The sequence below is a fragment of the Amblyomma americanum genome, chromosome 2, assembly GCF_052857255.1.
Source record: "Amblyomma americanum isolate KBUSLIRL-KWMA chromosome 2, ASM5285725v1, whole genome shotgun sequence".
Taxonomy (NCBI): Eukaryota; Metazoa; Arthropoda; class Arachnida; order Ixodida; family Ixodidae; genus Amblyomma; species Amblyomma americanum.
Window position 1 is genome coordinate 21,037,743 of NC_135498.1, and position 16,429 is coordinate 21,054,171.

The 16,429-nt window shown below is 43.0% G+C and overlaps 1 protein-coding gene across 1 annotated transcript in view; it reads right to left on the reverse strand.

Moving 5' to 3' along the window:
* The window catches only part of LOC144120743 (dnaJ homolog subfamily C member 11), a 50,810-nt gene that overhangs the window by 20,866 nt on the left and 13,515 nt on the right, over window positions 1-16,429 (reverse strand). Inside the window, exons 9-13 of the mRNA XM_077653403.1 lie at window positions 13,633-13,757; window positions 10,839-10,918; window positions 7,757-7,873; window positions 4,406-4,561; window positions 784-853 (exon numbers count right to left, since the gene is read on the reverse strand). Of these exons, the coding sequence (XP_077509529.1) occupies window positions 784-853; window positions 4,406-4,561; window positions 7,757-7,873; window positions 10,839-10,918; window positions 13,633-13,757 (548 nt within the window). The remainder of the gene's footprint in view (window positions 1-783; window positions 854-4,405; window positions 4,562-7,756; window positions 7,874-10,838; window positions 10,919-13,632; window positions 13,758-16,429) is intronic.

The following is a 16,429-nucleotide window of genomic DNA, read 5'->3' on the forward strand; positions in this document are numbered from 1 at the left end:
TCCGCAGTCTCTGCTCCCAAAGCGCGAGAGCTATCAGTGCCAGAATCGCGCGAGCAACCGTGTGGCGGCGATGAACGCGCACTGCAAGTGTCGTTTCTTTTTTTTGCTATGCCCTATTATTTTTCGCCGCTTCTGAGCATGAACTGGTGTGTAATGCCACGTGGTATAACGTTCAAAAACAGAAAGGGCCGGAGATGCACCGACGGTGCCGGAGCACGACGCATTGTGTCAACTATGGTCACTTGTTGCGATCGGAGTTCCTCTCACGTCAGTTCGCGCTTTATCGTCATGAAACTTTCACGTGGTACTGCCAAATTTCGAGTAACTCAGCACTAGCTAGCATATATGGTGTAGCCAGTTCGTTACATCAAGGTCAACCGCAGCAACACCTTCGTTACATGGAGGTCTCGAATACACGCGCTTCAATGGGGGTGGCATTGTGGAATTGAGAAACTTCGTAATATCAAGGAATTTGCTATATGGAGGTTCGTTACATCCAGGCTTAACTGTACTACCGTAAGAACTAAGAAAAGCACACCAGTTACTCACCAACTGAACTGCAATGCACTCTGACCTAGCGCCTCATTTCATTTCAGAGGCTGTACATACGTATTCGCGAATAAAAGAGATTGCGTATATAAGAAAGGAGCCCACAAATTCGCTTATCCAGGTGCTAAACTGCACTTTTGTGTGTAGACAGAACTGCACATCATACACAGGTGATACCGAAAACGCTAACATGAGCTGCATATTTCCGGTATAAGGGACTACACAAAATCTTACCGCTGCCTCAGCTTCTTTTCTCCTCTCCGCCAATTTGGCTGCGTTGGCCTCACGAGCTCGTTTCGCCTCCCTGGAGAAAAAAAGAGGAAGAAAGAAAAGACAGCTGAGATGTTATTACTCTGTCTAATCACAAAGGGTAGCAGCTTAGTGCCATATGGCGGTTGGCAAAAGAACTCAGCTGCGTTACAATTGATGTCACCGCTATTTTCCTATCAGAGCTGCCAAGCTCGTTTTGCTACTTGGCTTCACCAACTTGCCTTGACGTTCCTTTCGCAAACCCATTTTGCTCAATTCCACCACTTCTGTAACCCGTTTGAGCTATAACATTGATGTCCCCAGGGACAAGCAGATTTTTGATTTCCACATCAGTTTCATTAAATTTCACTCCTGAAGACCAGTAGAGTGTTGGTTGGCTCTGAGCATTTAAACGCTGACAATGTTTTTTGCAAAAACGAAATCAAAGACGCATGCTCTCCCAGGCTACTATGACAAGATCCATAACAAAAACTCATTACATGTCAAAAAGTGCAGAGCATTCCGTTTTAATGTGGTAGTTGCTCCCATCACATGAAAATGGCAGTTTTCCAACCCCACAACACAGCAGAATGTGTACAGCGCGTTCAATGTTGAAGCCATGTGCTGCTGTCTATGAACTGCGGAATCTGCTGCAAAGCATCGAATTATCAATTTAATGCGATAACATTTAGGTCGTTGTCTCGCGAAAAATTCCCGGCTTCTCTGCCATTAAGTTCCCTGTTTGGTCGAGAGGGTTGTAACGTCAACACCACGTGACCATCAGTAGAGCAACTGGGCACTGCCAGATTTAAAAATCTGAGGACCCTGAAAATTTAGAAGTAAAAACATGAATGATAACTGTTGAGGCAGCACTCCAGCAGAAAATTGTCTGTTTACAAGCGTTTATTTCATATTTATTTAGCAATACTTCCAGGTCGTAGTCATCGCCGTATTCAGCATAACACTATACCTGACAACTGTGGCAGGAAGTAGCAAAGCAAACCACCACCTGCCACAGCGAGAGTGGACAACCGGAAGGTGACTGCTGTGGGAAGATCCCAGAGGGTGGGGGCTAGTAGCGTAACAGGCCACCTGCCAGCAGTGGCAGGTGGCATGCGAAGAGCTGCGCTCAAATTTTGGATTACCCACTATCGTAACTGTCTGTCATTTTTTTTCTTTTTTTTCCTGCGCCAGCTTTTGGAGCTGTCAGCAGGGCTGCGAGTTTGACCTTGAATGTAGGTAGAGGTCAAACCATGAGCATAACTGATGGTAGTCAGGTTCGACACATGACGTCAGCTACAGCAGCGACCCCAGTGGCTGTTACACAAACTATCTCAACTTTGACCTTTGACCTTGACCTCTGGTCAAGTGGGAAAGTGTCTGCACACAGCATCACATGAGCAGGTTATGAAAGGGTTCAGCAGGAACACTAGGCTAGGTGACATCAGGCTAGGTGTGATCAATGCAACGCCTGCCATGGAGACCCACACCCAAACCAACCAACCACCCCACCCTGGTAAGGAAAGGAAAATGAAATAAAGTTGGTTTTAAGGAAAGCAAATGACATCTGTCTCACATATATCTGGGTGGACACCCGAAACATGAGGTAAGGGAAGGAAAGTGAAATGAAAGTTGGTTTTAAGGAAAGAAAATTAGGCCTGTCTCACATATCTGGGTGGACACCCATGGAGGAAAATTGGTTTTCCCAGGCTGGAACCTGACCACACCACAGCAGCTGCATTTCCATGGAGGCAAAATGCTAAGGCACCCCTGTGTAATGTCAGTGCACCTTAAAGATCTCCGGGTGGTGGAAATTATCCCAAGCCCTTCACTACAGAACCTATTTCTTCCTTTCTTCTTTCGCTCTCTCCTTTATCCTTCCCTTACAGCCCAGTTCAGGTGTTCACATGTGAGACAGATACTGCAGTTGGCATTTCTTTTCCTGAAAAAACAATTTCTTTTTCAATTTGGCTTTCTGAAATTATCTGCAGGGTTTGCACCTTGTTTGGAACCCGATTTGGTTTCATATCTCCTGATTGTCCACAGTGGCAATGTAGGAGAAACATTGAAACACAAAAGCACCCCTTGTGCTGTGCTGTGCAGTGTCAGTGCACATTAAAGATCCAGAGGTGGCCCAAATTATTCCGGAGCCCTCCACTACAGCACCTCTTTCTTCCTTTCTTCTCTCCCTCCCTCCTTTGTTCCTTTCCTTACAACAAAGTTCCCAGATGTGAGACAGATACTTTCCCCAACAACCAATTTTCAATTTTTTCCTGTCTTCAATACTGTCTTGTGTGAGACCCTTTGTCTTTTCCAAGAAAGCAAGATGTTTAACAAACAAAAAAAAAAGCCTACTACTGTGTGTGTGTCAGTATGGCTATCTATGGAAACTGCCCACAAACATAGCCAGGGAGATGTACCTTTTCCCTATTGACGAGGGTTAACCAGCCCTAAACCACCAGCAATTTTTATTTTTGTTTTTAGGGGCGTGAGGCATTTTATAAATAGACCTTTGGATAATCCAGGCATTTCTTCTGGTCCTCTGAAATCTGAATTAATAAGGTTTCACTACCTACCGTGTTATTTTTAATTGCCAGTCAGGTGTCATTTCATGGATTTCATTTTGCACGACCACACTAAAGGCTGCATACTGTTAGGCTGTCTAATCAAGAAGTATAGATTTCTGTGTACATCATGCTTTTTTTATATGGTGGTGAGTCAGTCTAGTTTTAATTTAAGTTCCAAAAGCCATACACTATACTGAAAAAAAAAAAAGGTGGGGGGGGGCAACAACATCTGCCTGTTAATCTTTTCTGAAATATTTTTCTTACTCAACAGACAATCAATATTTGATTCTATACTCGAAGCCATTTTTCCTTCATATTTGTATTCAATTCGTATTCGAAAATTCTAATATTAGCATGTCCCTAAATTTTATTTTTAGTCTTTATCATAAAAAAACGAAAAAAAGGGAGAAGTATAAAATGAGAAAGTAAGCAAACACGGCATCCCAAATATGCATTTCAGTGCTTTCAACATAACATTTATAGTGCTGCAGGTGAGATGACTCACTTTGAACCTATATGTATTACTCTTTTTCTCCTTTTAGCTTCTGCACCTAGTTAATTAAATTATCGCCCAAGACAAGATATACAGTGGGCACAACGGTTGAAGAAAAGTCATGAGTGAAATTGCCAGAGTCTATTCTGGCACATGAAATTCAATTCTTATCAAGTACAGTTGACTGTCAATAATTTGAACTCTAAGCTTACTAAAACCTTTTTTCAAATCGTGCATGGTTTAAATAAGCAGAGCTGTTTTGATACACTTGATCTAGATAAAATAAAAATATCAGTTACAGCAAGCAGGATTTTCGAATTAAGGTTAAAATTAACAAAAGCTTACCACATTTACCTTTACAACTAAAAGCCTAGTACTTTTTCAGTACTTGAACATTTAGAGTCTGGTTGTGTATCAGCAACCACTCTCTTCCTCCCAGCACGAATAAAAGGACATATGATAACAGACAAATAGAAAAACAGACAAGGAAGATTTCATATTTTTCTTTCTCCACTGCTAACGACAATGAGAAAGATGAAGTGCCCACCTTTGTTTTTGTCTCTCCATGTAAGGCACAATGACAAATGTCTGCAGGACGTACCACGCCACAAGGGGGGTCACTGTTCCATAGAATATGGCACTAGGAAGGGGCTCCTCCGAGAGCAGGATGGGGAATATGTAGCTCTGAGAGGCTCGGTTCAACCTAGAAGGACGGAAAACACATAATGGGCGCTAGCTGGCATGACTTACGAAATGTGCAACACTGGGGCTGCACACTGCAAATTTATTTAGCTCTGAGATAAACATCCTATTAGTTTGGGTATTAATAAAAGAATGAAAAATAATATCATCCAGCTCACACCAAGCAAGGCACAACAGAGTTCTGGGATAAACAGTGTAAATAAGCTGTGAAAACTGGTTAACCAAATGCTTTTAACCAGTGGGTAAGCTTTTCAGAAGGTGGCACCTTGGGCTACATCGCTTTCAAGAAAAGATGCTGGGCATGGGGGGTGACTGGGGGGACCTTTGTTTACAAACAATGTCAATTTAACTGGGTTGAAACTGATGGGGACTGCTATGCCTCACTGTTGAAAGGTGTCTCCTGTTAATGATGATGAAAACAGCACTGCCTACACAGAATCACACTGTGTACTCTTCAGCTACACTCGATCCCAGATACTATACCAAACCCGGATATATCAAATTACTGATTATATTGAACAGCCAAAACATCCACGTGGAAATCCCGTGCTAACGTACAGGACCACTATTTGCGTTAAAAGAACTTTCTTTCAGCGGAACATTTTTTATCTCGAAAGGTGTGCCATTACCTTGCAAGTAGCGCATCTTCTAACGGTGTTCCTGAATTAACTTTTCGCACACCGAGTCAAGAAGGTTGCAAGACCTTGGGCACATGTTAGCAGTGCTAGCCATGCAAAGACGCTGTGAAACTGTGTGATGAGGAGAATGTGGGGTGTGGTTTGGGGTAGCCCTCGGTATGATGTGCCCATTTCCATTGCACCACCGCTGTCATGCGGGGAAGCCGGCTTTCGGTACACCGGCTGTAATGTAGTGAAGCCAACCTAGCTCACCAAAGGCCAGTGGCGGCTCTCGCCTGGTTTGCTTTGCAACTGGAGGCAATGAGGAAACCAACTGTACCTTGATCTTAATGTTAGATTGTTCTGGTTACAGTGTACTGGTAAGAGGATTAGGCCTCTCGTAATAGATGGTGACTAGATCCAAACTTGCCTGCTCCGGCTTTAATGAGAACCAGGCTAGGCCTCAGGATACCTAGCCAGTGGCATGCTACTGGAGTCCTGAACTGAGGACTCTGCCCACAAGGACCGGTCTCCCAGTCACCCTTCCTTTTAATGAAATAAAATGTTTTCACCATCATCAACACTATACTGACAGTATGCTGGCGGGTGGGATGCCACTGAAGGAAGCATGTTGCTAACTTGAGCGCATCAGATTGTTGCACCTAGGTTAGATAAACTTACCTGTTGCCATGTGCATACATTGCATTATCAATATATCCAAGTATTTCAAGATCACCTTTCAGTTCTATATATCTTGGACTGAATACATTGCTGGCAGGCCAGATTTCATTATGAGTAACCACATACCACCGTGAGCCATCAGCCTATGAACACTAGAGAAGATCTAAACATAAGATGCCCATTACCTGTTTCCTTCATTGCTTACAATCAGCTGCCATTCTTTATGGCTTCAGCTGTATTAGGATGGATTTTATTAGGTCAACAGAAATAAAACAACCACATGTGTTGACTTTCGTATTCGAGATGAAAGTGTATACGTGAGCAAGTAGTCATGAAATGAAAAAGACGCTAGCACGGCCATTTACTATGGATGAGATGCTCCAAGAATCACAGGTACTGCATCTGGCCAAAAGCATGTCACTTCGACAGCAAACAACTTCCTTGTATCTCCCACTACTCTACTCTAGCAATGATGAACAGAGAGGGGAAAGGTCAACATGTAGGGTAAAAGAACCAGAAGTTTTACCAAAAGGTTGATTGCATTCCTTTAGAGGACAGCTGGACAACATAGCAAGGAAGTATTTATTAAGAGAGCACTCCTCCAGTACTCATGTGCAGAGTTACTAAGTGGATGAATACCACCACGAATGATGACAAAGGCAAGACTAGCACAAGGGAGAAATGCATACTGCAGTTTCCAAAGCAACATTTTATTCCAGATGGCACTGCAACTAGCAGCTTTCTAATCTCTTACCACACACTGAAATTAGACATACCATACATACTCGCGTAATGAACCCACTCGTATAATGAAGCCGCCCCCAGCTTTTGCCATCCAAATTATACTTTTTTTCTGCCTTTGCCTCTTTGCAGGAGGCCCTCAGTTTTCAAGCCATCTGCAGCACAGACCTTGGCAACGCACCAAGATGCTGCCCACCAAAACATCACCGCTTGTTTATCTTTTGAGGTTTTGAGGAGAGCTCCTGCCAGAGAGGGGGTGGGCGGGGGCCGCACTCGGCGAGCTTGGCAGAGCACCGAGACGTTGTGTGCTCTAAGCTAAGGCTTAAACATTTGCATCACACACTGGTAACCATCCTGTGTGTTTTTTTAACCTTGCGTAAAAAAATCCATACGCTGCTTTCAGGGCGTGTTCAGCATGTTCGCGTTCTCATCACGATTGGCTGGCGCCGCCGGCTACCACAAAATTGTCGGATCGCATCAAAGTGAATGATGATAAACACCAGTGGCACGAACAAATTTGACCGCGTGCGTTTGTTGATGACAAAAGGGCAGTCGGAGGTATGATGTGAAATTTATAACCTTCCAAAAAAATCTGTTGAACTTTTTTTTCCCGCGTAATGAAAGCTCCCTTCAAATTGATGTCAACATTTCTGTAACATGGTCTGTGTTACTGCTAGAATCAAATTTGATTGCTCAGGAGGATGCTATTTTAAGGTGTTGTTACATGGCTGTCCCAGCACAAGGCATGAACGCGCCGAGGCAACGACAATTTTTCGCATCGGGTTTTCCAAACAGTGCGATGTACAGCTGTCTGTTACCCATCATCAGTTTTTCCTAAACTCCTGCCATCCAAATCACTAGAACCACACTTTTTGCGGGTTTCTGCATGATACCAAGTTATAGCACCTTTCAGTCATTACTGGCATTAGTAAGCTTATGGTCGAATGCACAAATCCATTAACAATGGGACAGTTGGTTGATACTGATTTACTGCCCTCAAAATTTTTCAGCGAAGGCTCTGTTAAGGCCCTTTATATTCTTACAAGGTCTGAACAGTGCAAATGCTGCTGGAAAAGCTCACAACAATTTCATGCATGTGCCTGGCTTTATGTCACGCCACTGATGTCCACATGGATGCCACATCAAGGGGTACTAACCTGAGTTTTAGCGTGATCCCCGAGGGAATACCAATGACCATCGTTGCCCCGACTGTGTTGTGCTGGGATATTTTTCTCTCACAACCATATTCCACAATGGCTCCAAAGGTGCCAATTCTACAAAAAAAGAAAAAAAGAGACAAGAAAGAAATGTTAAACAGATGACAAAGCTCCTTGCATATAGCTCACTCAGAAGCAGGCTGAGCACAAAACACACAGCAGTAAACTCTGTTCAAAAGTTTCACGAAGGTAAGAAATTTTAAAGTGTATGAAGCCCACTGGCTCCTTATGAACAAAGTCGCACAATGATCTAGTTGAAGATAGTCATTCATTTCCTACACTATGACAGGTTGTTTTTCTTAAGAGAAGTGAGGCATGTGCAGTATGCAACAAAGAAATACACTGGAAGCATTTGTTTGGACACTGGTTGAAGCAACAGGCTGCAAAGCAAAGTTGAGGCACAGCAGTGCATTCCATATTAATGTGATAGCGTTAGAAACATCACAGAAAAAACACAGCGTGGTTAGTCACAAAAAAAAAGAAAGACACAGAAAAATTAGTCATAAAATTTGCTGACTGGCCGAGACAGCGATGACATCATAGGGTTATGTGGAGAACGGGATACGTGGCATCATGACACAACGTGACAAGGCCAAGTCTGCAGGTGTGCTGGTCGCCAGACTTGGGCGACAATGATGACGGCATTGGCGGCAGTTGTCAGCTGTACCTGAAGTGTGCAGATGTGTCTAGACAGCTGCACATATCAGGCTGGAATGAAGCCAGAACAAACACTGTATGTCTAGCTCAGGGGCAATACCCACAAGCAGAGAGGACGACCACGGAAGATGGTACTGAAGATGGTGTATCGGCGGCTGCACAGGCTCAGCATATGTGGCCAACAGCAATGACGGAGGAGGGGCAGCAAGCCGAGCAGACTTCAGACTTTAATGCTATTACATTCTCAATGCACAATGTAATTAAGAGTCTACTAAATATTTATCAGTGTTTATGGCACCATGTGTCCAGCTTTTCCATATTCACAGCAGAATAGGCATAATGATACATGTGATCTGACCAGGCAAATATTGCAGCGCGTCATGATCAGACTTCTTTCAGGCTTATTTCCTATCTGCAGCCATAGAAAGTTGAGGGCAAATGAGAATTTACCAAAGTTTATGCAGCACAGTAAGCGTACATGAGAAAGGTGTGCAATTCTGTATGTTCATAGTGTATCCTTGGTGGACAAGTGTAGTATTATATCCAATTTTAAAGCACCAACATAACAACAAGAGTTATAGCCATTTTATGCTATTTCGCTTTTCACATAAAAGCTCGTATGTCAGACATCGTCGCATCCTGGCATTGTGGCAGTCATTAGCTAACTGCTGCACAATGTGCAATGACACTAGCAGTGGCATGAAGATATATACTGAGAAGACTCATACCTCACTTTCACTAATGTACCTCCACTGGGACAACTTTTTCAAAGGAGGGCTCTTTCTGCGTGTACTGCTCTTGTAAAGTTTCGAGAAAACACACGGGTGGGGCGGGGGAGCGTGCATATTTGAAACAGTGGGAATGAGACAATGATGCACAGATGCACAAGATGATGGGGGAGGGATGATGGGGGGGGTGGTTGGATGCGAAGGGACATCGTTTGTTTCACATAAAAAAGTACTGGTGCATAAATGTATGCCCTTCTGTAAACAAGCACACTCTTACACTGTCAAACAATGGCACAAACTCTGTATCAGTACTGACACCTATTAATGCGAAAGCCTTTAATGGCTCATGCTAGCGACCGTGTCTGTCCGTGCGTCCTTCCGTTACACTCTTCAGCAACTCAATATATAAAAAAAAATCCTTTGTGCACGATGGGATTCAAACCACCATCCTTCCGTTCCGCAGCCGAGTGTGCTAACGACTACGCTACTTCCTGCCAACTCATATGTAGTTCTCCTTGTCTAGTTGTCTAGGACGCTGGAGAGTTTGCAGAAAAGCGTCGAATCAGACCGATGCCCCCAACCGCCCTCCAGTGTCTCCAGCATTTAAGATTCAAAAACAATTGTGTGCTTAATCAACATCTTCACCACACATCAGTGACACAAGCAGAAATACCGGGCTAAAGGCTTTCGCCTCACCGCGCTTTAGGTCAACAAAGTGGCCCCCTGAATTTTTCAGGGCATTTTCTTATAATGCTCGGGCATTTTGTAGCATTAGCCCACAGTGTTTGGAGGAATCCCTGAATATGTTGCAGGCTTCAAACAAGGAAAAAATTATGCTACTGCAACACCCACTGGATCAGGATGAAGAATTCTTAAACTAAAAAAACTGAGAATTTTTTGCACCGTTGATTTGTAGCCATATCGCTGTAGTCCATTAGGTGTAAACAGTAATTATTTCGTTCACACCAGATTTCCAATTAACAGAAAAGCCGGCCAAGACTTATTAATAGCTTGCAGGGTCACAGATCGACCAAGAAATTAACACAAAGCAAAGGGAAAGTGTGCAGTAAAGATTCAAACCACTAACTGTCGTGAAACAAATGTCAGTAGAGTTACAGGATTTTGATGTATCTGTTCAGAAACAGGAATACTAATTTTTCTTCCAGTTGGTGAAGTTTCGCCTTCAAAACCCCATAACCCAACTTCTGTGATAGGCAGGACAATAATTTTACCTTTATTGCATTGTTTATAGTCAAGAGAAACCAATGGCATGCATTCTAGCAAGTTCCCAGGAGTAAAATTTCTTAAACACCCTTGGTAAAAGTTAGATAACATAATACATAAGTGTGCAAAAGCTTGCCTTACATAAAACTAAATGACATATTTGGAATCGGCAAGCAAAAATAGATGTTCCCTGAAGGTTTCATAAATTTTTTTCTAAAATCCTCTTCCACCCTTAAGAATTAGAACAAAGAATGAAAAGGAGAAGAAGCCCTTTAAAAATGCCCACGAGTTCTAGTGCATTAACGTCAGTTTAATTCTATAGGTTAATATTGTTAGGAAACAACAAGCAACAACATATTACCCAGAAAACTTGTCACAAACATTTCAAGATGACATGCTTCTTGCCAACTTACTTGATGCTCCCTTTTAACCGGCCTTCATCGGGAAATTTGTATGTGTAGCTGACCATAGCAAATGTGTTTGGGATTCCAAACTGATTGGAAAAAAGAAGAAAAGTCACGCAAGATAAATCACCAAGAAAGACAAAAAAAGCAATGGCACGAACAAGATTCCCACACAAGAATTTAAACTTAAGTGCAGAGAAGACAATTTGGGTGGCCAAAATTTACCATGCATTGAAAAATGACACAGAATGTTACAAGCTATTTCCATTCCTTTTTCTGCACTAAAAGTACTGTAAACTTGGCACTCTGGAGGATGCTCACTACAGCAAGATTATTTTTATTCAGTGTCACAATAATAAAACTTTCACACTGGTCACTGAGAAAGCGATTGCAAAGAACACGCTGAATTTTCAATGCCTTCCAAGGCGAAAAAGTGACAGATACGGCTGTCTCACATTCTCACTGGTGAGCAAGTAGATGGTCATTTTCAAGCTATGCCCTACTACGATGCAACACCATTTACCCCCAAGAATATATACGCATGCAGCCATCACTTTATAGAGATATTGAATAAAAATCTCAAAATATTCAGAAAGCATGACATTTTTATCACGAGTTGTGACTACCGAGGTATGCAGTCAGCATTCTGGTTACTTTTGAGTGCATGGCTCTATTTTTGACGCTTCATGAGCAGCCGCTGGGGCAGCACTCCGCACGGTTCTGGCTAAGAGCTGGTGGACATGATGCCAAGACCACCCTCAGCAGCGCCGTATGCAAGCTGGCTGGCACTGTGCAGTTCATGATTTCCAAAGTCAAGCCATGCTTGCAAAGGTTTATGCTGAACCTTGCATGAAAGCGCGGTGACTTCGAAAGGTCAAACAGTGCTTTATGTGCGGTATCATGCATGGAAGCCAGATATCAATGCGGTTTCTGTGGGTCAGGCAATGCATCACAAGCTCTCCCCTGCTTAGAACTCCAAGACAGTGCCAGTTCCTCTTGCAGGCGTGAGATGGCACTACTGGTACCATCTTAACGGAATGCTGCTCTTTTGGTTCGCCACTGCTGTAGACGGTCGAAATTTCTGATTAATTCTGACTGAATCGGGCAAGTCGTCGTCCAAAGTTTCCAACCATAAGATGCAGGCAGAGAATAAGAGTGGACATGAGGAAGCCGAATGTAATTGACTGTCCAATGACGCTAGAGCATGACAGACGTGTCCAATTTCATGCGGTCCAAGCTGGCAATTGCAACAGGTAGGGTTAACATCACATCCCGTAATGTCGAAGCTTTCACAGGCAAGTGCTAGGTTCAGCGGTATGAGAGATATTCATTGAAATAATTACTTTCCACTCATTTCTGTTTCAAATGGATGCCCTTTTCATCACTCTCGGGGCCAACCTAATTATTTGGGCCAGAAATCATGGCGGCGAATTTAGTGTTCATTATTCCATTAAAAGAAGTAACCTACTGTGCATCTGATATTATTACAAGATCCAAACACCATCATGAACGGCTATAAAAGTGTGCTATGCCATGCGCCTAGGACAGTACATAACATAGTAAGCACTGACAAATGGACCTGACTCATCTCCTTGTCATTTATGTGCATGTATTCTGGCGAAAAGGATAATGGATTCTCACTAATCCGAAGTCACTTAATTCAAACATCTAGAAAAAAGGTTAGTACTGCGCGAATTAGACACGACAGGAGAACAGGAACAAACACGACAACACAGGCGTGTTTGTTGAACCAACTGCAATGAACCAACTAGCCCGCAAGAACGTTCTACTTCAAACATCTAGTTTATTTGAACTGTCGATCTGATGCCATCAACATCAAGATGCTTAATTCAACAATAACTTTTCGGTTCTACAGTGTTTGATTATCAACAGATGAATGTAGTTGAAGTGCAAGATAAATGAGAGGGAACACCTGGTTTGCACTAAAGAACCATCTATACTTCTGCACTCAAGTTGAATACTTGAGCGCAGTGTAAGGACCCATTTCTCCACACAAAGACCACACAGGAAAAGTTAAGGGCATGTTTTTCATTCATACTTGGGAGTAATCATTGACTAAGAGGAAACAAGGTGTTCCTTTTCATACAGCTTGAACCTGCGCATACCCCTAAAACCAATGAACTAAGGCTAGAACTGCTGACAAGAACAGCAACATCAATTTTACAACTAAAATAAAAAAAAACTATGCAAGCGATCATACAATGTGATGTGACAAATCTATGTTAACAGTAATGGTTGTACATTCACTTCTACATTGATCAGCTTCCCACTGCGTCCTTGAATTCAAGTTGGCCATCACTTTTTTGATCTGCCACTGTGCGGGTTTCTATAGGGTGTGGGTGGGTGGAAGCTTGTAGGTGAGAGATACAATTTTTACTGCTGAGTGCCCAGATGTGCATCCAGAGGATGATACTTCTGGGCGCAGAAGGAACACGATTCATTCTACAGGTAGCTTGACACATGCACACAGTCCACGGCTTTCGATTTCACCATCACGTTTTCATTCTGGTGCTGCATGGGCGGGGGTGTTGCGGGTGGTGGTGGGTGCACCTTCTGAAGGGTAGGGGTGGGTGAAGGCTCTAGATGGGAAGCACACTCCAGAAGGTGAAAGCTTTGCACAAATATAGACAGCTGCTTGTTTTGCCAAAATAGGACTATACTGCAAACCGCAAGCGAAGACGATACTCCTAATACAGTAAAAGAGGAAACAAGACTACCTATTGCAAGCCTGGCCACCGGAAACAGCAGCCACAGGTGTGACAATGGGCTAAAGTTTCAATACCTGAAGAACACCAATGAAGTGTCCATGGCTGGTGTCCCAAACGATGGATGTGTTCATTGCTGACTGCAAGCCAGCCTTCCATGTCAGGTAGCCAACGGTGTGCTTGCCCAATTGCCGTGCAAAGACTGCAGTGCAAGTCGGAGAGTACAGCTATAGTCGCCAAAAGCTGCCAAAGAATGTGCTGCAACCCATCAATCGAACTTTTCTTTAACATTACACTAGAGCCAAAGAAAAGCAAAAAATTGCAGGTTTCTTGCCTCTCTTGTTATAATGGCAGGTGGCATAGTCAAAAGTGACACAGACTAATGTAGTCCCGGCAAATTAATTTTTTTTCTATCAGAATTGCCCCGGAATTATAAACTAACTTCAGTGCCTCCTGCTCCCTGCATGCCACTATCATCACTGCTTTTTTTATTCTTTGTTTCCATGGTCCTCATAACTTCTGTGAAATATGCGACTGTCACTCTGAGCACTACTATAAAAAAAAAGTGATCACTTCGTCTTCTATGCTGCATACTACAGATACCAGTACCAGACTTAGCACCGTGCACCCACAGCACTAACACAGTAGTTATGTATGCAGCATTTAGCAAACTTCGTGCAAGATATTGAAACAGGCAGATGGTAACCAAGCCTGCCTATGCCACGAGAAGACAAACAGAGACGATGAAGAAGATATCTCCCTCCCCGGTTCCGCTGTGGCTTTGCTGGCTGCCGCTATCTTTGTTTGTTTGTAAATATCTATAAATAAATTCCTTCCGCAACATAATTGGTAGAGCTGCGGAGTAGCTGTACATAAGATGGAGCTCTGCAGAGGACGCCACCTTCATCAAACAGTGAGGCCCCAAGACACTACCCAGCCTACAATGACAACAGCCATGTCATTGATCATCAATGCTCATTACCATGATCCTGAGACATTCCAGCCCAGACAGTGTAGATGAAGATTGACTGCACATGTAAGAAAGTACAAGTAAGCATAACAGATGGGACCCAAATTGTATGCTTGCCAACGTAATATGCTTCTACCTAGAAGGCACAGGGCGTGTCTGGTACGAGACTCACGAAGATAAGTCAAGAGGCGACATGGCAAATAAGATGGTCAGTGTGGACAAATGTTTGATTTCTCAGATTTTTTTGTAATTTTCAGGTTTGTCTGCCTTGTGACGAAAAATTATACAGAAATATGCAGCATAAATTTAGGACATGACGTTTTTTTTTTTTTTATGTGTGGTCATTAAAAATTAAGAGCAAATCACGCTTCTGATGGCCCTGGTGCATAACAAATTATACAGGTTTCCAGCCACAGAGCACTGACATCAATGTATTACCATTAAGAGGAGAGATGAGAAGATCATAGCTTCCATTGGTTGCAATGCCATATTTCGCTGAGCAAAAGCAAAAGCATACCATAGATGAAAGGCGAGGCGAATGAGGAAACAAACGTCAAGACTGATTTTCTTGGTTTTTACTTTTTCAGCAACTGATATCACTCATCCCTTTGTCATTTAGACTGTTTTCTGAGCATGAATCGTGAGACTTTAAGGAGTGCAAAAAGCTCTCGATTTTTCTATGCACACATGAAATATTTTTGAAGGTTTTTTTGTAAGAAACAATTTCGTGTAAATATGCCTGCTGGAGATTAACTTACATTTCAACTAGTATGTGGAATCCAAAGAAATAATGAATAGTTTTAGAGCATAGAAGACAGCTTTGTGAACATGGTGAGATTAAGAACTTGTGCAGTTTCTGTTTAATTATTTAACACCCCAGGAATGACTTTATCAAGGTATTAATTTTAATTACTCAACAACTGCACTGGCTAGCGTAAAATAAAATGCAGTTCTGAAATAAGCACAGAAAGTTACCTAATCGTGCCAAATCTGGTTATATTCCATGCATAAATAAATGAAAGTAGTTTTATTTGCTGCCTTAACAAGCTGGGACATCTGCAAGCAGAAACCTTGTGGCCTCCCTGGAAATGCAATCGGTCGACAGTTTGCCTCCAACTGGAGCCTTACAATGTGCGCTCAGAAGTCGACAGTATCTTAAATTGCGTACATTCAGATTCAGTACATTCAGTGGACGACAAGATGTCTGAATGGGAAAAAGTTGGCCGTGTGTTGAAGGCAGCAGCGGATGATGCCTTCAACTTGCTGGTCTACAAAGCTGTGCAACAGTTGATGCCATCTTAAAGAAATGCTGACAATTCGAAGACACCAAAAGCTGGCACATTAGCCAGCAGTTACACAGCCTCCAAAACATGGCTGCAACTTCTTCCTGCCAGGACCTGCCACACTGATAACAGCCGTCATTGGCAAAAGACGTGACCCACCTATCCTCTGAGAACATGACGCCATGTCTCTTGTTACCTTTAAAGGGCAACTGCACCACTTTTTGAGAATTCCGCAATATTAAAGGATTCAAATTTATATAGGATGTAGGTAAGGCATGCCAAGCGTTTCCACACTAGCATTTAAAATAGTGATGTAATCGACGGTTCAATTTTAGGCTTCTCCTCAATACACTAGAGGGGTGCAGTGAAGCTCGGTGTGATATCAGGGAAGGTGAGATTTCGAATTTACGCTGCCGTCAACCACACCAGGCCATGCCTCGTTGGATGCTACGAAACATTGCTCAGCAGGCTTTGCTGTCAGTGGCACTGGCTTTTTTCCTTCGAAAAGCAAGCACTGGAAATGTACCAGTACCGTCGCTAACACCCTCATGTGCCCCCCACTTGGCGTTGTGCGCTGCGGAGAAGTTTGAAGGCCGTTGCAATTTTAATCGGCGATTACGT